A 23,723-nucleotide genomic window follows, 5' to 3' on the forward strand; every position below is an offset into this window, starting at 1 on the left:
CCTAATATGTCATTGATTAGATAACAATTGGTTAATTGTAGTACGAAAAAAAGTTTGTAATATATCCTCTAACATTCACTTTTGTTTGTTATTTCAAAATCTAATAAAACATTGGTTACTATTTATAGTTATATTATTTTAAATGCTTGAACTAGATTGTTATAGGATTTTTGCTTTGTAGTTTTGTATTCGTAGATGATGAATAGTATTAATGGCAATAATAAAATATTCAATTTGAATTTCGTAATGAATTCAAATCACGTTTTACATTTTCTCAGAAATTTTTACTTGTAATATAAACGTAGACTTCAGTCTACCACATAACCCGTGTTATTGACAAAAAAAAAAAAGAACTTCAGTTTTTATGGGCTTACAAAAATATTCTGGACCAGATCAATAGCATTGGTTGTTTAATCTCCCATGGCTGCTACTTATTGCACCTTTCTTTTTTTTCATGCACCCCATAAGTTATGATATTCCTATTTTATCCTTTATTAAAAAGTATTAAAAATCCTAAAATCATAACTTCATATTTCCTTTCCTTTCTTGCGCCACGAGATGCTATGCACCTTCCTAACTATTGCTTCATTTTCTTTTTCCTTACAAAGTCGTGGAGGATTGAAGTTGAAATCCCCACTTGACATGTGATGGGAGGTGAAAGACCGAAGGAGAAAGGAAATTTGAAGAAAAATAATCATGGGGAGAAGTTGTTTGAGTTATTAAAAAAAAAAGCCTTCTGAAAAATTCATTCGGAATATAATTTTTTTATGGTTAAATTTGTAAACTTTGATCCAAGTTAGTCTTTCAATTTTAAAAATATATGGATTTAGTTCTTTTAAATTAACTTTTGTAGGTTTACTTGATGTTTTAAACGTTTTTCTCAATTAACATTGAAGCAAAAAAATCAAATAAACTTAACAAAATTTGATTTAAATGACTAAATCAAAGTATTGCTAAAACAGGAACTAAATTGATCTAAAGTTTCAAAAATTGACTAATTCTACTTTTTACTGAAATTAAGATATAAAAAACATATTTAACCATTTTTTTAATATTCCGAAATCACTATTATAGAAAGTATTTCCAATGGCCCTTCTGAAATATAAAAGAAATTTACGAACAAGATTTTCAGAAGGCATTTCTTGAATTTGATAATACCTTTTGAAACACTCATTCTGAAAATCATTTTTATATTCCACATCTGAATATTAAAAATATTATATTTCAGAATGAATGTTTTAGAATGTATTTCTGAATTTGGAATTACCTTCTGGAACATCCATTCTAGATGTTTTTTTTTTCAAATAACCCAAACACCTACTTTCCTATGGTAATTGTTTTCCAAACTCCCTTTCTCTTCAACCTTTCACCTCCCATCACACGTTGAGGGGAGATTTATCCTTCAATCCTACACGACTTTGTGTAAAAGAAGAAAATGAAGCAAGAGGGATAACATCCATTCTAGATGTTTTTTTTCAAATAATCCAAGCACCTACTTTCCTATGGTCATCGTTTTCCAAAATCCCTTTCTCTTTGACCTTTCACCTCCCATCACACGTTGAGGGGAGATTTCTCCTTCAGTCCTGCACGACTTTTGTGTAAAAGAAGAAAATGAAAAGGGAGGAGGAAGTTGCAAGACATTTCGTGACACAAGAAAGAGAAAAGAATGTGAAAATAGGGTTTTATGATTTTAATGATTTTTAATAAAAGGTTAAATGATAATATTATAACTTATGAGGGTGTAAGAAGGAAAAAAAAGGAGGTGGAAGAAGCAACCCTTTGTTAGTGAAAAACGGTAAGTGCACCTGTAGCACATATTAAGTAATGAGTATTTTATTGCTCTTTCACAAGGGATTTATGCAACGCATGAAAACTAGGAATGTCAACAGGACGGGTAGGATACGAGTAGTAGCTCCCCCGTACCCTACCCGCGGGATAAATATCTGCATCGTACCCGTACCTATATTCGTGCAGGTATCTGTTATGCGGGTACCCACATATTTTTTTAATATTTATGGATATCCACGGGTACCCACGAGTATTTACAAAAGAAAATTTTAATATTTAACAATATATTTTAACCATAAATTCAAATAAAAATAAAGTGCATAACATTCATAAATTTCAAACAAAGTGCAAATAACCCATTTAAATAGTGTAATATGATAATTTGCAAAGAAATTGAGACTTTTTAAAACCAATTAACAAAAAATAACCCATTCAAGATCGATATGTTAATGTTTTAGTCATTTTTTTAAAATTTTTTGTTATTTAAATTAGAGTATAGCAGGTAGGGATATTCGCGGGTACGAATACTATAATACCCGTACCCGCCCTGTTAACACGCTGGTATAAAAAAAACTCGTACCCATTACCCGTGGGTATCCATTTACAATATTCATTTTCTACCCGTTGTGGGTTTTATCCGCGAATACCCACGAGTACGAATATTTTTGACATCTCTAGTGACAACTCTAGCAATTCACGACTCAATTAAACACAAAGCTCAAAAAAATACTAAGAAACTCTTTTTTGTATTTTATCAAATTGTTGGTGCGCAACAAGAAATTAATTTAGTGTATTTATAATTTGTCAAGATTAGACTTCAACCACTTCATTCTCATGCTTTCTAAATTATCTCAATTCCATATTCATGTTAAAATAAACTCACAGGAATACACAAATCCTATTCCTAGAGCCTTTGAGTCTATGATCACTCATCAAGTTCCAATCCCTTGAATCCTCAACAAGTGAAATCATGCACTAGTGTTAAGAGCCCAAGATTACTAATGAACCAAGTTCTATTCCTAGACACAAGCATCCATTAGGTATTCAATTTCAAGTCTAGATTCTAATTTCCCAACACCTTAAGAATCATAAATCAAGCATGGAAACAATCCACATCAAGCATGAAGCATGGAAATCAAACACTAACTTGAATTGGAAAAGCATATATATTTTAACAACATAGTTTTACAAAATAATTTAGTATTTTACATATAATCTCAACAAATAAAAATTGTTGTCCATGATGGAGAACCTAGGGTTTTACAAAATTGAAGAAAAGGGAAGAAGGAGACCCAAGAAGGAGAAGGGAGAGTTTCCAACACTCCTAGCAGCCTCCAAGAGACTTTTCCAAGCACCCAAGATGTTTCTATTAGTGAAAAAGGAGGAAGGCCCAAAATTCTCGTAGAAACATGATTAAATAAACATATTCGCGTATAAGAGTCGACATTCTCGCCCAGCGGCTTCATTCTCGCCCAGCGAGACCTAAAATCGACACTCTCTGACTTGTAACTCGTTGGACGAGTCATATTTTCGTCCAACGAGTTAGCCTGGTGCCCAATGGTGGTTTTTTGGCCTTTTGGGGGTGGTCCAAGGCTCCAAGGCAGTATATAGCTATAGGTGAGTCCTTTCTCCATGTTTGTAGTGTTAAGTGTGATCCCGGTGCCCCCGACATGAGTATTTGTCTAAAATGAATCTTTGTTTTCGTCCACCAAAATTGTTTCCTATGACTTATTTCACACACTCATAATATAAAATAGGTTTGATTACTCGGATGGTACCCACTTTCGTAGAGGTTTGTCAATTTGGTACCCGTGGTTAAAAAAGTGTCAATTGCGTCCCTAGTTTCACTTTTGAAAAATGCCTCAATTAGGTCCCTTTAAGAAAATAATAATTAACGGTGTGCCATGTGTCACTCTCTAGTTTTTTTTTTAATTTTTAATTTTTTTAATTTTTTTTTTGCAAAATTTTTATTTTGCCATGTGTCAAGTCTCTATTGTGACACGCGACAATGTCAGTGTCATGTGATAGGATAATGTCACGTGTGCAAATTTTATTGTACTGATTTTAATTTAGTCCCCATATATATTTCATTATTTCAATTTAGTCTCCGCTTTTGTGTTTTTGTTCGATTGTGTCTCAATTTTTTTAATAATTGAAGTATATTTTTTAATTCTTTTTTATAAGATTAAAACTAATTAAGTATAAATATTTTTACAAAATTAAGTACTGATATTTACATTAAAATTTAGTGGTAAAAAAATATTATACTAATAGAACAATATAGTCACCAACTTTTTTTTCTTCAAAATAAAGCAATATTGTCTCTCTCCAATTCAAGATCAAATATATTATTTGTATAAATGTTATAATAATATTTTTTTATTAACAATGCACTACAAAAATAATTGTTTTTAATAGGGGTTATATTTGGCGTTTCTGGGGGTTTTAACCCCCACTAATGGTTTTACCAGGAGTTTGAAATTCCCCCAGAAAAGCAAGCGTGGCTAACGGATTACCGGGGGTTTTTAGCAACCCCTGGAAGTAGCGCAACTTACCGGAGGTTTCGAAAACCCCCGTTAATGCTTGGGGTTCTGAAAACCCCCGTTAATGCCTGGGGTTCTAAAAACCCCCATTAATGTCTGGGGTTCTGAAAACCCCCAGTAATGCATGGGGTTTCGAAAACCCTCGATAATGCCTGGGGTTTCGAAAACTCCCGGTAATGCCTGAGGTTCCAAAAACCCCCGGTAATGTCTGGGTTTCAAAAACCCCGTTAATGCCCGGGGTTCCAAAATTACTAAATGTGATCTCTCTTTCACAACTCAAAAATCGGTATTTGAAGAATGAAATTACATAGATTTTGTTTATGATTAAATAAAATGACTCAAAGAAAAGTATACATGAATAGTAAACTCATTAATAATCAAGAGTAGTTGTAATGAATGCAAAAGATGAAAAGTAGATTTTTCTGCATTCGGGCATGGCTTATTTGTATGGATAAGCTCTGTTGCAATATTGGACAATGTTTAGCTCTCTTAACTCTATCACAAATGTTGATCATGTTGCAAAAAGTTATTTTAAGCATCATGAACTAAATCACAGCATGGTGGCAAATGACTTTTTGAGAAGCTAAATATCCAAAATGTTTGTATGCAGAACTTTGTTTCGTTGGTGCTATTATTACATAGAGCTTGCTGCCATAGCTACTAAGAATTTACAATGAATGCATTAGAATATGATGTAAGACAATTAGTGCAAAATTATTTCTAGTAATGATAGAAAATCTCCTAAAATACATATTTTTTGCTAATATAAAATGCAACTTGAAACGAAGCAAGCTACTGAGTGATAATAATATGCCGAAAGACAAAGTTGCTATCTCTTTTAATAATTACCTTATTATCTGCATATAATGCCTGCATTTTGTTCTCATTTCTAGTCATACATACACATATATTCTACATTTTATAATGCTTCTTACAATACCAATTATAGTTGACTTCTATCTATCAATTATAGCAGAATCATTTCCTTCGTATCAACAAATCATAAAATCAATCATTTCTTTTATTTCATCATACACCACACACACATATAAATACCCTCAATTTTCTTCTACAATGTTTGACAGAAAAACTATAGATTATACATGTTATCTAGTCTAAGAAAATCTTAGTCTGTTTTATGTCAGTGTTTTGAATTAGTGAACTATTCTTCACTTAAAAATTTACAAATAACCAATATTTCTTTTGTAGCAGGGTCCCCTTGCTGCTCCAGTTCTTCAACACCTGACAAAAGAGGACTTAAGCAAGATGTACTTTGACAAAAGAGAAGAGAAGGAAAGAAATGCCATTCATGATGTGGTCCCCATAGCTACTACATTTACTTGGTTTCACAGAGCCATCATAAAATGTAATTGTTAAGTTACATTTAGGAACAAAACTCAACCCTTTACTTATATATTTTGATAGGTCACTTCAAGGGATTAAGCTTTTTTAGTATTTGACCTTTAAAGGCTAAAAGAACTCTGTTCCATGATAATATAAGTGAACTGAGAGGATTAAAAAAGAATAATATCAAGCAACGAAGTTCTTGTGGCTCGAGGATTTAAAATGGTTCCCTAATAAATAAAGCAGTTCTTAGTTTATGTCATACACCAACCTCTTTTTCCTCTATCCATAAAAACAAACATAAAAAATGAAAGGATCTATATATCTATCATACTGAGGATTGTAGCCTCCTTAAGGCAAGTAACGCCAACCTAACTCAAAATGGGGACCAAAATACTTGGATAGAGGCAGAATACATAATCTGTAATGCAATATATTTTGCCACAGGAAGCAAAGTGCTTCTCAAACTTCATGATCAATACAGAAAGAGAGGAATAGAAAATAACCTACCATCTTAGAGGATGTCATTGATAATGCTCAACTTTGCATTTTATTGTCAGTATTTGAGAGCAGCACGACAACAAGCAATTGGTCATTGATAGGCTAAGTAATTATTCAGCAACTGCTTTGAGTGGGACATGTGGTACTAACTCCAAATAGTCAAATTCATCTTTTAGACCAACCTGCACGGAGACAAAAGGAGCAAGCCATATATGAAACAAAGAAACAAAGAGACGAGGATAGTCAAATTTAATGACCTAAATTAAGGCCATGTTTTCTAAGTTACATTCATTCCTTTCGTGTATCTATTTTATAGCTAAAAGCAGTCCTGGCAAATGACACTTTAGTTGATTATTGAGGCATTTAACTGAAATGACTAACCTCCTTGTACAAATTTTCAAGTTGTTCCTTAGCCTCGGGGAAATTGTTCGAACACCATTGTCTCAGGGTGAAAATGTTGTCTACAAATATTTGTCAACAAATAGATATTATGTTTATTTTAATGATAATTAATGCAGTTACATATTTAGAGTTATCAACATCATTAGAATTATAAATAAGTACAACCTCTTGTATATATAAATCTCTCAAATAATATAAATATTTTCCTTCCATGTCTAAATCCCAGAAATTGAAGCCATCAAGTAATTTGTTTCCATAACTAAGCCAATATTTAACAGGGAGGTTTCAGACCAGTTTATAAGGTGATTGAAACTACTGAACTTATGCATTCATAATTTTGCTTCAGAGGACTAATCACCTTTTGTTCTCATTTCAAAAGGGAAAAGCAGAAAAACAACTCTTAAAAAATATTACAAGTATCAAGCTCAACCAATCAACCAAGAAACTCAATCCAAGAGTGTAAATTATGTTTATACTATTTTATGTGAACATGATTCTATATAATAATTTTATGTAAGTTAAAAGAACTTGGAGAAAAAGACTGAAGCAATCATCACGTCAAACAATAAATGTGGGAATTGTATAGTGAAACAAAATCAAGAAGACTTTGAAAATTGGGTCATCGCATCCAGAAAACGAAATACTTCTAGTTCTGAAGAAACATAATTCTTCAAGCCAAAAGCATATGTAGCAAGATTCTATTTTTCATTCTCTTTATATTACTCTTTTTCTCAATGATACGTTAGTTGATGCTAGTTGTGACCTATCAAATTAAGTAATTTCCATTTAGTGCTAGATATAACATTGGAACTTGGAAGTTTCTATCTGTTAAAACCATACCAGAGTTTGTTTGGTCGTAGTTTTTTAGTAAGTTCATTGATATTGCAATGTATACTTCCTTTCTGTCGTAGGAATAACATATGCAAAATCATTATTATTCCTAACGAACAAACAATCAAGTGTTTTTTTATCCTAATCTTAATTTCTAAAACCTCAAATCAAGGAGTTTGTTGTGCAGTAGCCTCACCACATATCACCAACTCCACTTCGATGTTCAATTCAATGAAACTAAACTATTTTCGGATCTATTTATTGCCATCGGGGTACGTAATAATTAGGAACAATAATAAACTACAATCTTTATTAGCAAAATTTAGTTTTTAATCATGATGCTAATCAGTACTATAACTTTAAACCTCATGATATTTGGGTTACCATAATTAAGAAGAATGAAAAGCTATACCTAAAAAGAACACTAAAGCAAAGCTCATTTAATTTCTATTGCCAAAATTTCTAACAGCTCTGAACCCCAAATTCACTTGTTCTTGCTCATAATAATCATATCCAAGTGGTTATAACTTCACTTTCCACAGAGTTAGGAAAAGAGAATCGCAATTAGTGACGAAGGAAAACAAAATCGAAACGAAACTGAAATCGAAATCGAAATTGAAGAAATATGAAGATGAAATCGAAATCGAAATAGGGAGATTGATGGAGACGAAATAGGGAGACGATATTGGAAGGACGAAGATTGATATTTGTTACCTTAAGAACGGTGGAGAAGATAATGGTGGAGACGAACGGTGGAGACGAACAGTGGAGAAGATAATGGTGGAGACAAACGGTGGTGGCAAATGTATTACTCTGTTTCGATTTCTTCTGGATTAATATGCAACGCGAAAGAAAAAAAAGGAAGAGGTTTGTCTATTAAAATGATAAACATTAAAATTAAGATTTAAACTCTACGGGGGTTTTTTGGAAAAACCCCAAGTACTCAACGGAGGTTGTTTAAAAACCTCTAGCACTTATCAAGGGTTTTTAAAACCTCAAGTATATCATTTTTTATTGGAGTTTGTTATACCCCCAACTAAAAAACCCCAAGTAAAATTATGTTTTTTTGTAGTGATGACTTTTTAACATATTACGTTATTGTATATTATTAACCCATATTTTGTCAATGTATTATTTGACCACTAAATTTTAATATAAATATAAGTACTTAATTTTGTAAAAATATTTATACTTAATTATTTTTAATCTTATAAAAAATGGATTATAAAAATATATTTTAATTATTAAAAAAATTGGGACAAAATTGAATTAAATACACAAAAGTGGAAACTAAATTGAAACAATGAAATATATATGTGGACTAAATTGAAATTAGGATAATGACATTTGGCACATGTGACATTATCCTGCCACATGGCACTAACATTGCCACGTGTCATAATGAGGACTTGACACGTGACAACAAAAAATGTTTACAAAAAAAAATATTTTAAAAAAAAGAGTGACAACATTAATTATTTTTGTCTAAAATGAACCTAATTGAAACACTTTTCAAAAAGAGGGACAAAATTGAATTTTTTTAAATAAGGGGTACCAAATTGACATGCCTAAGAATGACAACAAGTTGGGTTGGGCGCAGATAGTGTCTATCCGCAACCGACCCGCACAAAAAGATCCTATCTGAAACCCGCCCCGCTACCCGCCGAATACCCGCCTATAAAAAACCCACAGATACCTAACATGGATACCCGCAAATATTTAAAAAAATATTTTATTAGTTTTTAATTGAGATCAAAATAAATTCTACTAGTAGTCTTGGGACAACTAAATATGTTTAAAACATAAATTCAAATTGATAATACTTGAAACATACATCCAAATTCAAATAAACATAAAGTGGATATCATCCTAGTAATTAAACCTAAAGATTAAGAGTAAAAAGACATAAAACAACTAAAATACAAAATAATGCAAAAAATAACATAAACTTAAAAATTAAACGAGATAAAAAATATAGAGAAATTAATTTTATTCACGAAATTTAACCGATAAAAGTTAACCTTCCTGTCTTCGTACTTTTTTTCTCACATTTGTTGTAATATGAAAAATTGACCAATGTCTCACACTTTAGATTATGCTCTAAAATATTTAAGCACTACAAGAAAATGTCTCATTAGTAACCAATTTTAATGACAAAAAGTTATTAGTCACTGTAGTGACCAATTTAGATACCAATTTACAAAATTAAAAATTATTGGTTACTAAAATAGTCAATATTATAAATCAAAAATTATAATTGGTCACTAAATTATTTACTAATTAATTAGAGACTAATTTAGTAACTAAGTTATTTTGGTAGTCAAAACCTAGGTATCTAAATTTTAGTGACCAATTGTTTTGGTAGCCAAAATCATGGTAGCTAATTTTAAAAACTAATTTAATGACCTATTATAATTTGTATTCATAATAGTAACTATTTTATTACAGTGACCTATTATTATTGTGACTAGCAATTTTTGATCACTAAAATTAGTTATTAATAAGATATTTTTTTAGTAAAGTAATGAGATTTAGAATATAATTTTAGATTACACAATTTAAAATATAATTTTAAATTGGGTAATGTGAGATATAATTATTTCGGACAGTTTGAAACTAAATAATTTGGAATTATTTTAAATTTCATATTTCATAATATATTTATGAAGTGTTATACACATACTATTTCTTATGTTACGGAGTTATAAGAAAAAAATTATGACAATGTCTTTGCTTTAAACAAAATATAATAATTTCGAACTTGTTAATAACAATGGTGTAATATCCATGAAATTGTATGTCTTGTTACAATATATACATTTATTTTCTAATAAATTCTTTTGTTTTTATTATTGTATGTCTTGTTACAATATATACATTTATTTTCTAATAAATTCTTTTGTTTTTATTATTTATTCAGTCATTAATAAACCCTAGAAAGTTCGTCATAAAATATAGGACGGTTACGATCTATACATTTATTTTCTAATAAATTCTTTTTAGCTTTTATTATTAATCTGTCTAAAACATTAGTAATAGGATTTTCGTCACTATTATAAAAAAATGAATATAAAAACATTTAAATTAGTAATTGATATGTTAATTAAGTGTGGTCTGAAAGGGACTAATAGACTTTACTGAAAGAAGAAGATATTATGCAAAATGAAACGCGTGAACAAAGGAATTACCGACACCCTCCATCCACTGATTTCTTCTCACTCGCTTTCTCTCAGACACACACTCTCATCGATTCACCGTAGCAGATGAAGCACCGAACATGGCCTCGTGTTTCTTCTTCGCCTTTCTCCTCCCTCAATTTCTCCAACGCAACCGCTCCCCGATACTCCGCCGCCCATTCCGCCCGCTCCACGCGCCTCTGCGCGGGCCCTCCTCCGTCACCTCCCGGCGCCGACTTCACGGCACTACCCTACGATGTGATGGTGAGGATCGCCGCCTCCTTCGACCACCCCAACCTCTGCGCGGCGTCTCTCGTGTGCCGCGCGTGGTGTGAGGCGCTGCGGCCGCTACGGGAGGCCATGGTGCTGCTACGCTGGGGGAAGCGCTTCAAGCATGGTCGCCGCGATGTCCGCCCCAACGCCGACAAGGCGCTCGATTCGTTCATGAAAGCTGCCGCTCGCGGCTCCGCCCTCGCCATGGTTGACGCCGGCCTCATTTACTGGGAGAGAGGGGAGAAGCTCAAGGCCATGGAATTGTATCTCAGGGCCGCGGAACTTGGAAACCCTTCTGCGCAGTGCAATTTGGGAATTTCCTATCTCCAAGGTTTTCATTTCATCATTACCCTAATTTTCGACTGTTAGTTTTGGAAACTCCATGTTTAATAACTGTATGACCAAAGTAATGTATATAATGAAGATAGTAGTAATACTCATCTTACGAGCCGTGCTGAGTTAGAAACCCGTATTTTATCTTTCATGTTTAATAACTGTATGACCAAAAACTAATTTTATTCTTTCGTCTGCGAGATTTGTGGCAAGAAATGTTTTGTAATATTAATTTGGAAAAAAAAATATAGAAGGTCTGTATTTGCATATTTGCAGGTATTTCTTTGTGAATTTTAATGAATATATATACATTATGCTGATGATTCGAGTTCTGAAAAAGGTTTATCTATGCTGTGCAGCTGAACCTCCGAACACTGAACAAGCTGTCAAATGGTTATATAAAGCTTCTGTGTGTGGGAATGTTCGTGCTCAGTACCAGCTTGCGCTTTGGCTGCACAGTGGTGGTGGAAGGGTCTGTAGCAACATGAAAGAAGCTGTTGGTGCTCTATTCTTTTTCTTCCCTCTTACTTGTAATTATGATTCATGAATGCACATGTTCTTTCTGGGAGAGTTCTGGGAAATCTGTTTGGGAATTGAATTGACTTGTAATGTTGGGTGTTTCTGGTTCTTTGTTATCGTGATGTGACGTAACGTATTAGGATCTTTGCTTTTACAGGCTAAATGGTATATGAAAGCTGCAGAGGGTGGGTATGTCCGTGCTATGTACAATATCTCCTTGTGCTTGTCCATTGGGGAAGGACTGTCACGTAATCATCAACTTGCTAGAAAATGGATGAAGCGGGCTGCAGATCGTGGTCACAGCAAAGCTCAGTTTGAGCATGGACTTACTCTCTTTTCTGTGAGTTTTTATCCCTTTCACTTACTCTTCTGTGCGTCAAACATTTGAGAGAGTAAATGAAACACTTTTGTCCGAAAGAAGTTCAAGTTTTTTAAATTTCAATTTCTTAGAATGGATAGGATAATTTAATTTATATACAAGGAAATTAAAATTGAAATTTTAATGCTGAACTTTATGAAAAAGGCTATTATTAAATGTTTAATATTTTTAATTACATAATATCTAATAATTCTAAAACAAAAGTATTGTCGCATTTTACGTCATTATTGATTAAGATACGAGAAATAGAGCAGAAAGTGGGGGCAAAAGAGAGAGAAGGGATATAGGGGAACAGAGGGAGAGAGCAAAGAGATAGATGGAAGAGAAGAGAGGGAGAGGAAAGAGACAAAAAAGGATATAGAAGAGAAAGAGGACAGCAACAAACACAGAAAGAGCAGAGAAAAGAGAACATGGGAAATTTCAAAATTCTTACTATTTTGGTAGAATTTGAAATTAATTTCTAGTAATCAAAATAATTCTACAAAATTTTTAGAATTTCAATTTCTGTGTGAATTCTCTGTTCAAACTGTGTCTCTCTCTGCAAAACATTTTCAATTCTCCCAAAAAAAAAGAATTATTCTCTTTAACAACATCAATTTCTTCGATGTTTTATCTATGACTTTGGTTGTTGTCATCGCATGGTTAATTCCTCTATGTTGTAGACCTGTGTTCTGTTAGTTTTTTTAGTTCGTGACCATAGATATAGACATACACATAATGTAAAATGTGATTTTTCACCTGCATAGTGATTATTATTTTGTTTGAGGTTTTTGTTTCTACCCGGCATTCTGACATTTGCTATTTCTGTCGGGGTTCCAAATGTTTTATCAATGGCTTCATTATTTAAATTTGTGGTTTCATTCTAATGTTCTTGTCTGGAATATGTTTATACATTCGAATAATAGTCAACTATGACTAGAAATATTAGTAGGATTATGGTCCTGGTAATTCAAAACTAAACGGTTGGTGGACAATATTTGTTCAGGAGGGAGACATGATGAAGGCTGTGGTGTACTTGGAACTTGCTACTCGAGCTGGTGAAAAACGTGCAGCTCATGTAAAAAATGCAGTTCTTCATCGGCTTTCATCAGCTTCACGTGATCATGCAATGCATCTAGCTGACAGTTGGCGTGCCTTGCCATCAGTTTGAGCCAAATCCTTAAGTTGGTTTGTGAAAAAGAAGTTGCATGGCCTTGATCAGTGAGAGTGTAGTCAACAAAGAAGGCCTAAGCATGAAACAAGGAAAGCAGGGAGGAGCTGCTAAGAAACTGACTTTGCCTACCAATCCTGACTATAGTGGTTTTTTCCTATGTATAAACAAAACTTGTTGGTGGGCGTTTGTAAAACTAGTGGACTTTGTAAAATCCTCTAAACTATTTGAAACTTCCTCTTCAGTTCCCTTCAGAACTGTGCAATTAGATTGTGGTGGGCATTTTTTGTCATAAATGGCCATCTAGAGAAGTGAAAATTCATATTACTCCATATTATATGTTGTACGGATGGAATATAACGTAGTATCAAGCTGTCTGTCTGACTTTACACGTGATTCAGTTTAACCACTACTTTGGTTTATACATATATCATCCACTTAGCCAACTTTCAATTTTTACTTTTATTTTTTATTTCCCGACATGACAATTAGCATGCATATGCACCCAATTATACATAAAATACTAGGTCATGGACAATCCCTAGTGTGTAATCTTTCATGGAGCTTTGTGGATCAAATTTGCCTTGAATGCTCAATTCTTTTGAAGGTTTGAGGTCTGTTGTTTAGTCACGAGTTTCGTGTAGACAGATGTTTCTGTGACTAATGGTTAAGGATGTGAAGAAAAATAGAAAGATGCTTCTGTGACTAATGAGTTAAGGATGTGAAGAAAAATAGAAAAATACTCAGTTCATTTTGCCCTTTAGATGACATTTGCTTCTTCAAGATGAAATATCTTGAATTTGGCATGCATATTCTCAGAGGGAGAGCATGAATCAAATAACATTTCCCAACCCAACATATCCCGAAGGCAATCGGCTTTTCCGAGAGTAGCAAACAGTGTCTTGTTCAGTCGCCAAATCTCTAAAGTTGTGCATATTTTGCTGTCTAATTTTAGAATAATGTTTAGTTGCATAGACCATAACATGCATTAGATTCAGAGTTTTTTATGAAGGAAAGACAGAATAAGCAAGCGCAGAAGAACACTTTTGTATCACAACAGACCTCCCATTTACAAATAGTACACAGCGCAAAAGATAATCCGACCATCAGTTTTCAAACTCAATCTTTTGTAGGTCGTTCCAGCAAGAACAGGGGATTGATCCAAAAGGTAGGAATTTGGTAAATTGAGGTGTTAGAAACTTTTTCCACGATGCTTATTACAAACACATGCATACAAAAAAAAAAAAAAAACCGTAGATGCTCCTTCAGTGTTGCTTTTCAAGAAGCACAATTACATGACATACTAATAGCACATCCTCCTTAACTGCAACCTTTATTACACACTCATTATTATTAAGTGAAACTCAATAAAATTATACCAAATAATGTGAAACTTACCTCCTATTTAACAAGTCCTACATAGATTTCACCAAGTAACATGGAAAAATAGATAATTTAGAGAATGCCTTGCTAGTATCCAGCATTCCTCCACCATAATAGCATATCTCATGGACACAAACCCTCCACCGTGTATCTCTTTCACTGTTCAGTCTGCATAAAAACCCATGTGATATAGCACCATACAAAAAGTGGACATAAGGGGCAATTTGGCATATAAGAAGGATGCTTACACATTATCAGAGTCACTGATTTGATAAGCTCTCACAAATTGAGTTTCTTCTGTTAAAGTAAAAATTCCAAACGCTAATGAACAAAGCACATTTCAGTTAAAAAAATGTGCAATTGAATGAAGTCTTGATCATTGGTCAAAGACATGAATGAGATCAGATGTAAACTGATGAACAGACTTCCAACAGTAAAGCCACTTTCAATTCCTGAAGAAATCAAACCTCCTACAGTTATATCCCACTATAAGAATTTGTATTATCACAAAGGCAATGTAGAAAACATACTTAATGAACAAATGAGTACACAAGTACTAAAATAGAATGATCAACATTTAATTATACAATATAAATCTCTGCACAACTGCCACCCCACTGACTAGTTTTATGGGGAGAAAAAGGAAAACAAAAAACAGTCTAAGCTGAAGAACTAGTGTATTTTTTTATGTGTGCTTTGTCCTATAAATCCCCCTTATTCCCAAAGAGTTGGCCAGATGCACCTTACTCAACACTATACCGATGAACCCACAAAAACGCAGGGTCTTCAAACAAGCTAAATTTGTGGTCAAGGCAAATATGACATCCTTTGAGAATTCATTCCTGCATGATACAAATTGAGGTGGATTATTGCCCTGGAGACCAATTCCTTTAGATGCTGAGGAAGAACTGTTCTGTCTGCACCTTCAAGCACTGTCAACACCCTTGCTTGCTCCAAGGACTCACTGTTGCCAGCATGAAGTGCAAGGTAGCAAAGAAGAGTTAGCCCGTCATGCATCTGGGTAACTTCATTACTCCTGAGCAGTCTCATCAATGCCGGGATGCCATTGAATTCAATTATCGTCTTAGAATGCTCAACATGTAGGAAATTATCTGGAGAAGCAAATTTGGAAAGAGCAACTGCTGCCTCATCTGCTACTTCTGCATTTCTATTACTCATCTGTGCAACTAGAGGTTGAATTACCCGAGTCTCTCTAGCGGGAAACGTCCTAGCCAACGCACCAATGGACTTCATAGCTGGAATTTGCAATGCAGGGCTATCCACCTCTTTAATTATCCTCAGCAGCTGTTCCACAACAATCTTAGCAGCCGGAGAATTGGTCTTAAACGCTGCTCGACGAAGGTCAGCATTGGATTCAGCAGCTACGGCTACCTCCATTATCGTCATCAAGCAATTAAACTGCAGCTCTCCTTGCTCATTCTGAACAATCTTAGCCAAACAAAGCATCCCTTTGGTCTCAGTTATCTTCCTACTGTTGGTCACACTCCCTCGCGCAAGCATCCACAACGCCTCAGCGCAACTAACCTTCAGCTGAAGCTTCACCTCAGGATCCTCATTCTCCCTCTCCTTCCTATGATTCCCTCCCCTGCTACTTCCCTCCGCAAACAAATACGAATTCGAGTAGGAATTCGAAAAATGGCGACCACCCCGGGTACCCTTTCCCAACTCCTTATTAATCTGAACAATGGAATGAATGCTTTGCTTCCCCAAATGACCCCATTGATCATCCACAAAGGTGTCAAACGACAAGAGTGTCACAAGCGGTCTAATCACGTTCTCCCGGGCGAAATCCTCCTGAGCCACAGGGTCATGCTTGGCCATCCTGGCAACCAAATTGGCAGCCAGGGTCTGAACCCTCACGGGGGAGTCACTGAGAACCTGCACAACAGCAGGCACACCATGCTCACTCACAATCACTCTAACCCTCTCCAAATCATTAGCCAAATGACACAAAGCACCTGCAGCAGCAATTTGAGCAAGAGGGGAAGTGCCTTCCTTGAAAAGCTTCAACAAAGGAGGCACCCCACATTCCTCAACTATGATCTTCTTATTCCTATCGTTATCTTGAGCTAAAGAAGCAAGTTCATTCGCAGCCTCGATTCTATCGTTTAATTGACCCATTTGAAGGGAAGCGATGAAAGACCATACCCAAGATAGAATGGGGTCGTTGCTGGCTATCGGAGGGAGCGAGAGGACAATGCCGCCGTCAGCGTCGAAGATGCTGAGGAGCCACTTCATATCACCCACGGAGGCGTCCAGGTGTGCCAGGACTTTCCGGAAATCGGCGGCGCTAACGATGGAGACGACACGGTGGAGGATGCTCCGGCGCTTGCACTTGCGCACGAGGGCGAGAGCGCGGTCCAGATTCTTCGCCGTCTCGGCAGCGACGCGGCGGATGGGACGTTCGTAGAGCGACGGCGACGCGGCGGAGGTGTTGGTGGCCGTGGCGAAGCGGACGAGGGTTCGGAGCATTTGGAGGAGGCGATCGACCTGCTTCCACACCTCCGAGCACTCAACTTTGAACGAGTCGGCCTCGTCCACCGCCGAGCGAACTCGCTCCGCCACCATAATCGGGTACGATAACTCTTCCTCCACTCGCTTCTCCTCCAACAACGCCATCTCCGCCGCGCCGAGTCTGCCACCGAGTCAGTCGATAAATAATCAAAGGTTTTTTCTGGGGATGGTGTGTGCTGTGTGTGCTGTGTGAGACCGAGTCAACCGAGTCTACGCTGAGTCTGATAGAATCCGAGTCGGGAATTGGAACGGGCGTTTATGTTGGTGTTGTTCATTTGACACTTCTTGTTGTTCTGCCACGCATGTCTTTATGTTTTTGTTTGTCCTAACTCCAAACGTTACCTACACACATCACACCAGTAACTTCTTTCTCCCTTCTTCGCTAGTTAATTAATTGATTAATTTACGATTTTTATTAGTTTATACTATTCGACTTCAAATTTTTATTAATTAATTTTATTATTTTATTTCTTCAATTAGTGTATCTAAAAGGGTTTTATTATGCTAATTAGGGATTTGGAAAGAACAGTGGAGTCAAATTGACTAGTACGTGACGTAACCTCTGCTAACAATTAGTTCTGGTTGTTTATTTTTTCTGTCGAAGACTACATTTCGCACTCGCTTCCGTGGAGCGTGCTTTTCGAGACTTTTCTAACATACACGTGTAGTTTCTCTTGTTCAATAAATATATTTTATTTCATTTTCTTATTTTTCTAAGGTTCTTATGCCTAAATTTTTAAATAAAATAAATTAATTTTTTCTATAACTTCAAATAAACCTATATAAGAAATAAAACTTTATAAATTAGTTATTCTTAAGTTACTGCTACGATGTATTTTATGAATAATATATTTACTTATTTTAAATCATTACACATAAGTTTGTATAAACAAATCTTTATTAATTTCTTTGAAAATTTATTTAATGTTTTAAGATACGTACGATGTATTCCCAAACAAAGCAACTAATAAAATAAATTTTATATGGAATAAATTATAATTATGAAAATTGAAATCACAGATACCATGAAAAGAAAAGTCAGTCAACAAAATATATACATATAAGAATTGAGATAATTTAATTTACATAACAGTTTTTTTAGGATATAAGCTTATTTTTATTTAATCTAATTTAACAATTATTTCACAATAAATTATCCGAGATATAAATTTATTATTTAATAAATGTAAGATTTCTCTCTCTCTCTCTGTATCTCTCCTATATATATATATATATATATATATATATATATATATATATATATATATATATATATATATATATATATATATATATATATATATATATATATATATATATATATATATATATATATATATATCAGCATATTAATAATTGAAATGATAAATAAATATTTAAAAAATTAATGTAATAATAATACTAGTAAACTTAATAATTATATTTAACTAAATAAGTTAATCCAATAAACTTATATATTATTTGAAAAACTTAAAATTTGATTTTTCTTTTCATAATAGACTCACACACGATCTGCTAAAACCTAAAAATCCTTATTATCTATAACTATATATAAAGGGGATTCCCTCTTTTGTGTCCACATTTCATAATTCCAACTTTACCCTTTATAATTTAATTATTTATTAAATTTTTAAAAATTAACGGTTATTTTTATAAGTTTTTATAAAATTATTTACTTATCTCTTTTTTCTTTTTTTCTCTTACTATTCATCAATAGTTATTTTTCTCTTATTTTCTTCGTACATTTTATTTTATTTTTTATAAATATACTTTTATTTTGTTTATTAAATTAATAACATTACAATAACATTACAATATCATCAATTTTTAATATAATTCAAAAAATGCGTACACACAGGCGCGATAGCGCCTGTGTTTACACTAGTTATATATAATATATATACTTATATTATAATTAACTGTATAGTAATTTTGAAAAATTCAAAAAGTAAAGGGCCCAACCGGATTCGAACCGGTGACCTCTTGATCTGCAGTCAAATGCTCTACCACTGAGCTATGGACCCTTTGCTGAGGGTTTCATACAATTTTACGATGATATTCGATAGATACTAATAATTTAATTAAAATTAAGCTTGGATTTTAAAACTAACCATTGTGTACCTGAATAATTTCCTATAATTTGTATTAATATATATATATATATATATATATATATATATATATATATCACTAAAAAAACGTTCAAGATATGAAAATTCTTCGTAATATGTATCCCATTAAACAGTGTAATCTTTCTTAATCTTGATATTATGAAACACAATTCTTGTACAAGTTCTGTAACATTTTCTTCTCTAACAGTTACTTCATCTTCACAAAATTTATTTACACCACTTGTAAACTTTTATAATTATCTTTAAACATTTAACTCATTTCCAATGAGTCATGTTTAAACTGACCATAATCTTCGCTGTTTCTATTGACATGTTTGACATTTAAAATTGAGTGTGGAATTAATATTAAGGGCCCTGCAGAAATTTCCAGACAATACCAAACGTGCAATTGGACACGTTGAACAATGAACACACACAAAATATTAGTCCAAATAAAAAACTTACTCTAGAGTTTGAATTTCCACCTCCTAATTCCATTATCCTAATGAAAAATCAAATATTCCAATTTTGTATAACCAGGACCACAGAAAAAATTTGTACATATTATATGAACTGTACTACATGTAGAATCAACTTTTCTTTTTCTACTTTTTAGACAATATGTCTCATTCATTTATATAAATCCTATTACAATAAAGTAAAACTATACTAACAAATATTTAATATACAATATAAAAATTTAAAACTTCTAAATAAATTATAAATTAACTTAATATTTAAGATTGTAATGTAACTGGACTTAGAAGTCGAATGATAACTTAAAGTCACACTTCTAACAAATACATAGAATGAGTAGTTTCGAAGGTCATACTCAATTTTGCACTTTCGTGGCAAGTATTGTTCAATGTCAAACCCTCAATCCACGTTCTTCAAATAGACAAATACAAGTCATTGCTTCTTATTATCATTATCAATATCTTCATGCTTCCTTGCACACACAATTGCATAATTAAAGAAAATATATCCTTCAATTAATAAGTTGCAAACTATTTTTTTTTTTCACTAAAAAACAGGCATGTGGTTTAAAATGTAAGCTGCGTATAAGCTAAGGCATATATGTATATAAAGTCTTAATTACCTAACCAATTTGATATGTCCAAAGCTATAAAAGTGAACTGAAGAGACTATCTTTTGGGTTTGGGTTGGAACGAGTCAAATTAATTTTAAGCATAACTTGTATTTGTCATTTTATGTGATTCGAGAACATAAAATCAAATTTATAATAATAATAATAATTGTTCTGGAACATCCATTTGTCCAATATCGTTTAGTTGTGAAGATAAAAAAATATTTAAATATTTTTTTTAAAATTTTTAAAATATTTTTAAAAATTAAATTGTGACAAGATTTTAGATTTTAAAACGGATAATACCTTATAGGAAACTATTAACCTAATAATAACTAACTATAGAGACACAATGGCCCGAGACAAATGCAGTGTTACTTGGCATCATTTAAGGACGACCCAAATACGTATCCAGGAATTTTTTTTTCGCCTGCTTTTGTTGAACAAAGAAATTTTCTATTTGCATTCAAATCTCATTTCACTTTTGTTGAGTTTGATAATTTGGACATCTCTTCCATTAACTAAATATTCACAGTTGATACAGCATTAAAATATTTGATTAAGATCAGAAATGCCATTTGGTTGAAACCACATTATTTTGAGCAGGATAATGTTTCTGTCGGGTAACTGACATTTATATATGATTATATTAATGCACCTGCGAAGGTCATATTTAAATATCTGCAATATCAATTCACTTGGCTACTAAGTGTGCCTTAAACTACACGTCTGTTCCCTAATTCGATGATTCTTGAGGCATCATAATCACACCAACTAGTGATTGGTAAGGAATATTGCGAATTTTCATGTTATGGCCCATCATTTGCTTGGTTTGGTATGATACTGCATTAATTATGTGAAGAGTTTTGCCATTCTGTATTGGCCAATTCTACCAATCCATGACATTGAAATGGATTTTTCATACTAGTCAAGTTATTCCTTTGGGTAAAAATATTTTACTCAGTGAATCATTAAATATACACACAGGAAATTAGTTTAATCCAACGCACTTCATTTTCTGTACAGGGGAAGGTATCATCAATTTAGATGTTAGAGAAATCAATAAAGCAGAGTATCATTTTCCAATTACATCATCACATGCATCACCAAAATACCCCGTGGACCACAAGAAACTTTGTTATTGACGATTTCTAAATTAAATTGATGCACTACACATAATCAGGTCTCTACTTTTGGTCATTTTATAGAGTTTGGTATGCACCCCATTCTGGATTTGGATTGGCCTAGCAGTTGTGAATGAAGGAACTGAGTTTCAACACTAACAACAGAAATTGTTCTGTTTTCTTTAAAACAAAAAAAAAAAATAAGTATAAAAAACTCCATTGGTACCACAGATGCTACTGAAAATTGGTCCCAGAGACTCAGTGCTGACTCCCTAATAACATAGCATCGTTTAACAAATTCCAAAACTTCAGTTTTGGATTAGGAGATTTCAAGAACTACATTGCACTCAGAACATAGGAGATTATGTTATAACACCGTATAAGTATGCTTTTGTAGTTCAATGTATCAATGTCACTCTAAATTTGCAATTAAATAATGCATTAATTTTGAGTGAAATGTGTCGCGCCAAATACGTACCTGGAATATTCCACCATGCCTATAACATGTATGATGAATTGAGCATGAGAAAAGCCGAGAGAGTACAATTATCAACGATCTGAACTACTTATAATAAGTTTTTTCACTCAGATTCAAGAATGAAATGGGACTGTGGATTCCATCACTGAAAAAAAAAATCCTCAAAAACTTCTCAAACTCAAGGATGCAAATAAATTGAGACTAGATTCGAAGAAAATGGGTTCACCTGGTTGAGAAAATGAGCATTTTTACCCAGACCATCTTCTCCTGCAACAAAAGCATTCTTCGTACAGTGAGAATTAGTTCAACTTCACATACACAAAACACTATTACAAGTTTACTCATGAATTAGTTTCTAGAAAAGTATATATACAAACATTCACCTTCTGCCATTGAATTAAGTGTGGTTGAGACGAAAACTAGGACCTTCAGACTGAATAATCCATAATGGTTTCACATTACTTTATATGATTACATTTAAATGATTAATGTAAAAGTCTATTAAACAGTTAGATTATTCTATGCTTCTGTTTCATATATTACATTACATGTGATATGATTCGGATTAGTAAATATATAGTTGAGTGAAGAAATAAATATTTAGTAATAAATTTAGATAAATTTTATTTTTGCATTTTATCCGTATAAGATTTATAATTTAAGTGTGATTATTAATACTCTGTTAATTGTTTTGTAAGTTTTATAACTACTATTTATCTGATTGAGATAAATAGTAATTATGTTGAGCCTAAATTTTATCTGTATACACTCCTGATATACTAAAAAACCTATTTAATACTAACGTCTTCAAATAGTGAACAAGTAATTTAGAAACAAGCTAATACACTGATAGGTCAATAACAAAATATAAATTATGAACATTAAAATAAGGAAAATTATGTTTCAACAAAATTTTTTTATTAACAAATTTTTAATAAAATACATGTGACAATATTTTAATGAATAACATAAAAATTTGATACGACTTGAAAAAAGAAAAAGATATTTGATGTGTATTAAAAAATAAACTTTGTCAAAATAAAAATTTGTCAAAAATCACAGTCCTTAAAATAATTATTATTCTAAGAGACCGAGACAATATAAAGAAAAAAATATATTATAAAAGTACAATCTAACTTGTTTATATGATATAAAGTTAATTTTAATGTGCAATGCAATTCTCGTGATAATATATTCAAAACTTTATTTCACAGTGAGATCATTGCATAATATATTAATTTGTTTTTCAATAAAAAAATTTATTTGATTCTATATGAATGTCAATGTAGTTAATATTTTAAAAATAAATAAATATACAACTTAATACATTATAAAAATCATATAATAATAATAATAACAACAAAACAACCTTTATATTTAGGTATTTGAAGCCTGATTTTTAATTAAATATCTTTTGTAACTTTTTAACTTGGCTTATTCTTTTCTTTTTAAATCTAACCATAAATAAACAAAAAAAAAAACATATGATATTATTTAAAAGTTAAAATAAAAATTAAACACTTTATTTATAACGAAAACTTTAAATAAGATAGTAATTTATTTTTCGATAAAAAAAATTTTGATCCTATTGGTATGCTAATATGCTTAATATTTAAAAGTAGATAAAATATACATATTAAATACATAACAAAATTGACATAATAATAAAACTAAAACAAAAAATTATATTTAGCCCCATTTCAAGCCTGATTTCTATTTAAATAATATTTGTAAGTCTTTCTCTTATCCTTGGAAGAAAGACTAAC

At 32.6% G+C, this 23,723-nt stretch overlaps 2 protein-coding genes, 1 long non-coding RNA gene and 1 other non-coding gene across 5 annotated transcripts; 1 reads left to right on the forward strand and 3 right to left on the reverse strand.

Annotated features, from left to right (window-relative positions):
• Nucleotides 1–10,555: 10,555 nt before the first annotated feature.
• On the forward strand, nt 10,556–13,670 carry LOC114166831 (F-box protein At1g70590). The gene is made up of 4 exons (XM_028051695.1): nt 10,556–11,189; nt 11,551–11,687; nt 11,868–12,050; nt 13,075–13,670. The coding sequence occupies exons 1-4, from the start codon at nt 10,673–10,675 to the stop codon at nt 13,237–13,239; spliced, it is 1,002 nt and encodes a 333-aa protein (XP_027907496.1). The 5' UTR covers nt 10,556–10,672; the 3' UTR covers nt 13,240–13,670.
• A 1,370-nt stretch (nt 13,671–15,040) lies between these two features.
• LOC114166827 lies at nt 15,041–17,526 on the reverse strand. Its single transcript, XM_028051683.1, has one exon. The coding sequence runs from the start codon at nt 17,260–17,262 to the stop codon at nt 15,430–15,432; it is 1,833 nt and encodes a 610-aa protein (XP_027907484.1). The 5' UTR covers nt 17,263–17,526; the 3' UTR covers nt 15,041–15,429.
• Nucleotides 17,527–19,109: 1,583 nt separating this feature from the next.
• TRNAC-GCA lies at nt 19,110–19,181 on the reverse strand. The gene has a single exon. It is a non-coding gene; the product is annotated as a tRNA-Cys (tRNA).
• A 1,524-nt stretch (nt 19,182–20,705) lies between these two features.
• LOC114174321 lies at nt 20,706–22,437 on the reverse strand. 2 transcript variants are annotated; one of them, XR_003602679.1, is made up of 3 exons: nt 22,341–22,437; nt 22,184–22,240; nt 20,706–22,102 (listed from the first exon to the last, which is right to left on the reverse strand). It is a non-coding gene; the product is annotated as an uncharacterized LOC114174321 (long non-coding RNA). The 2 variants fall into 2 exon arrangements; XR_003602678.1 differs by having other exon boundaries at nt 22,184–22,224; nt 22,341–22,431.
• Between the last annotated feature and the right edge of the window lie 1,286 nt (nt 22,438–23,723).

This window comes from Vigna unguiculata, chromosome 2 (assembly GCF_004118075.2).
Source record: "Vigna unguiculata cultivar IT97K-499-35 chromosome 2, ASM411807v1, whole genome shotgun sequence".
Classification (NCBI taxonomy): domain Eukaryota; kingdom Viridiplantae; phylum Streptophyta; class Magnoliopsida; order Fabales; family Fabaceae; genus Vigna; species Vigna unguiculata.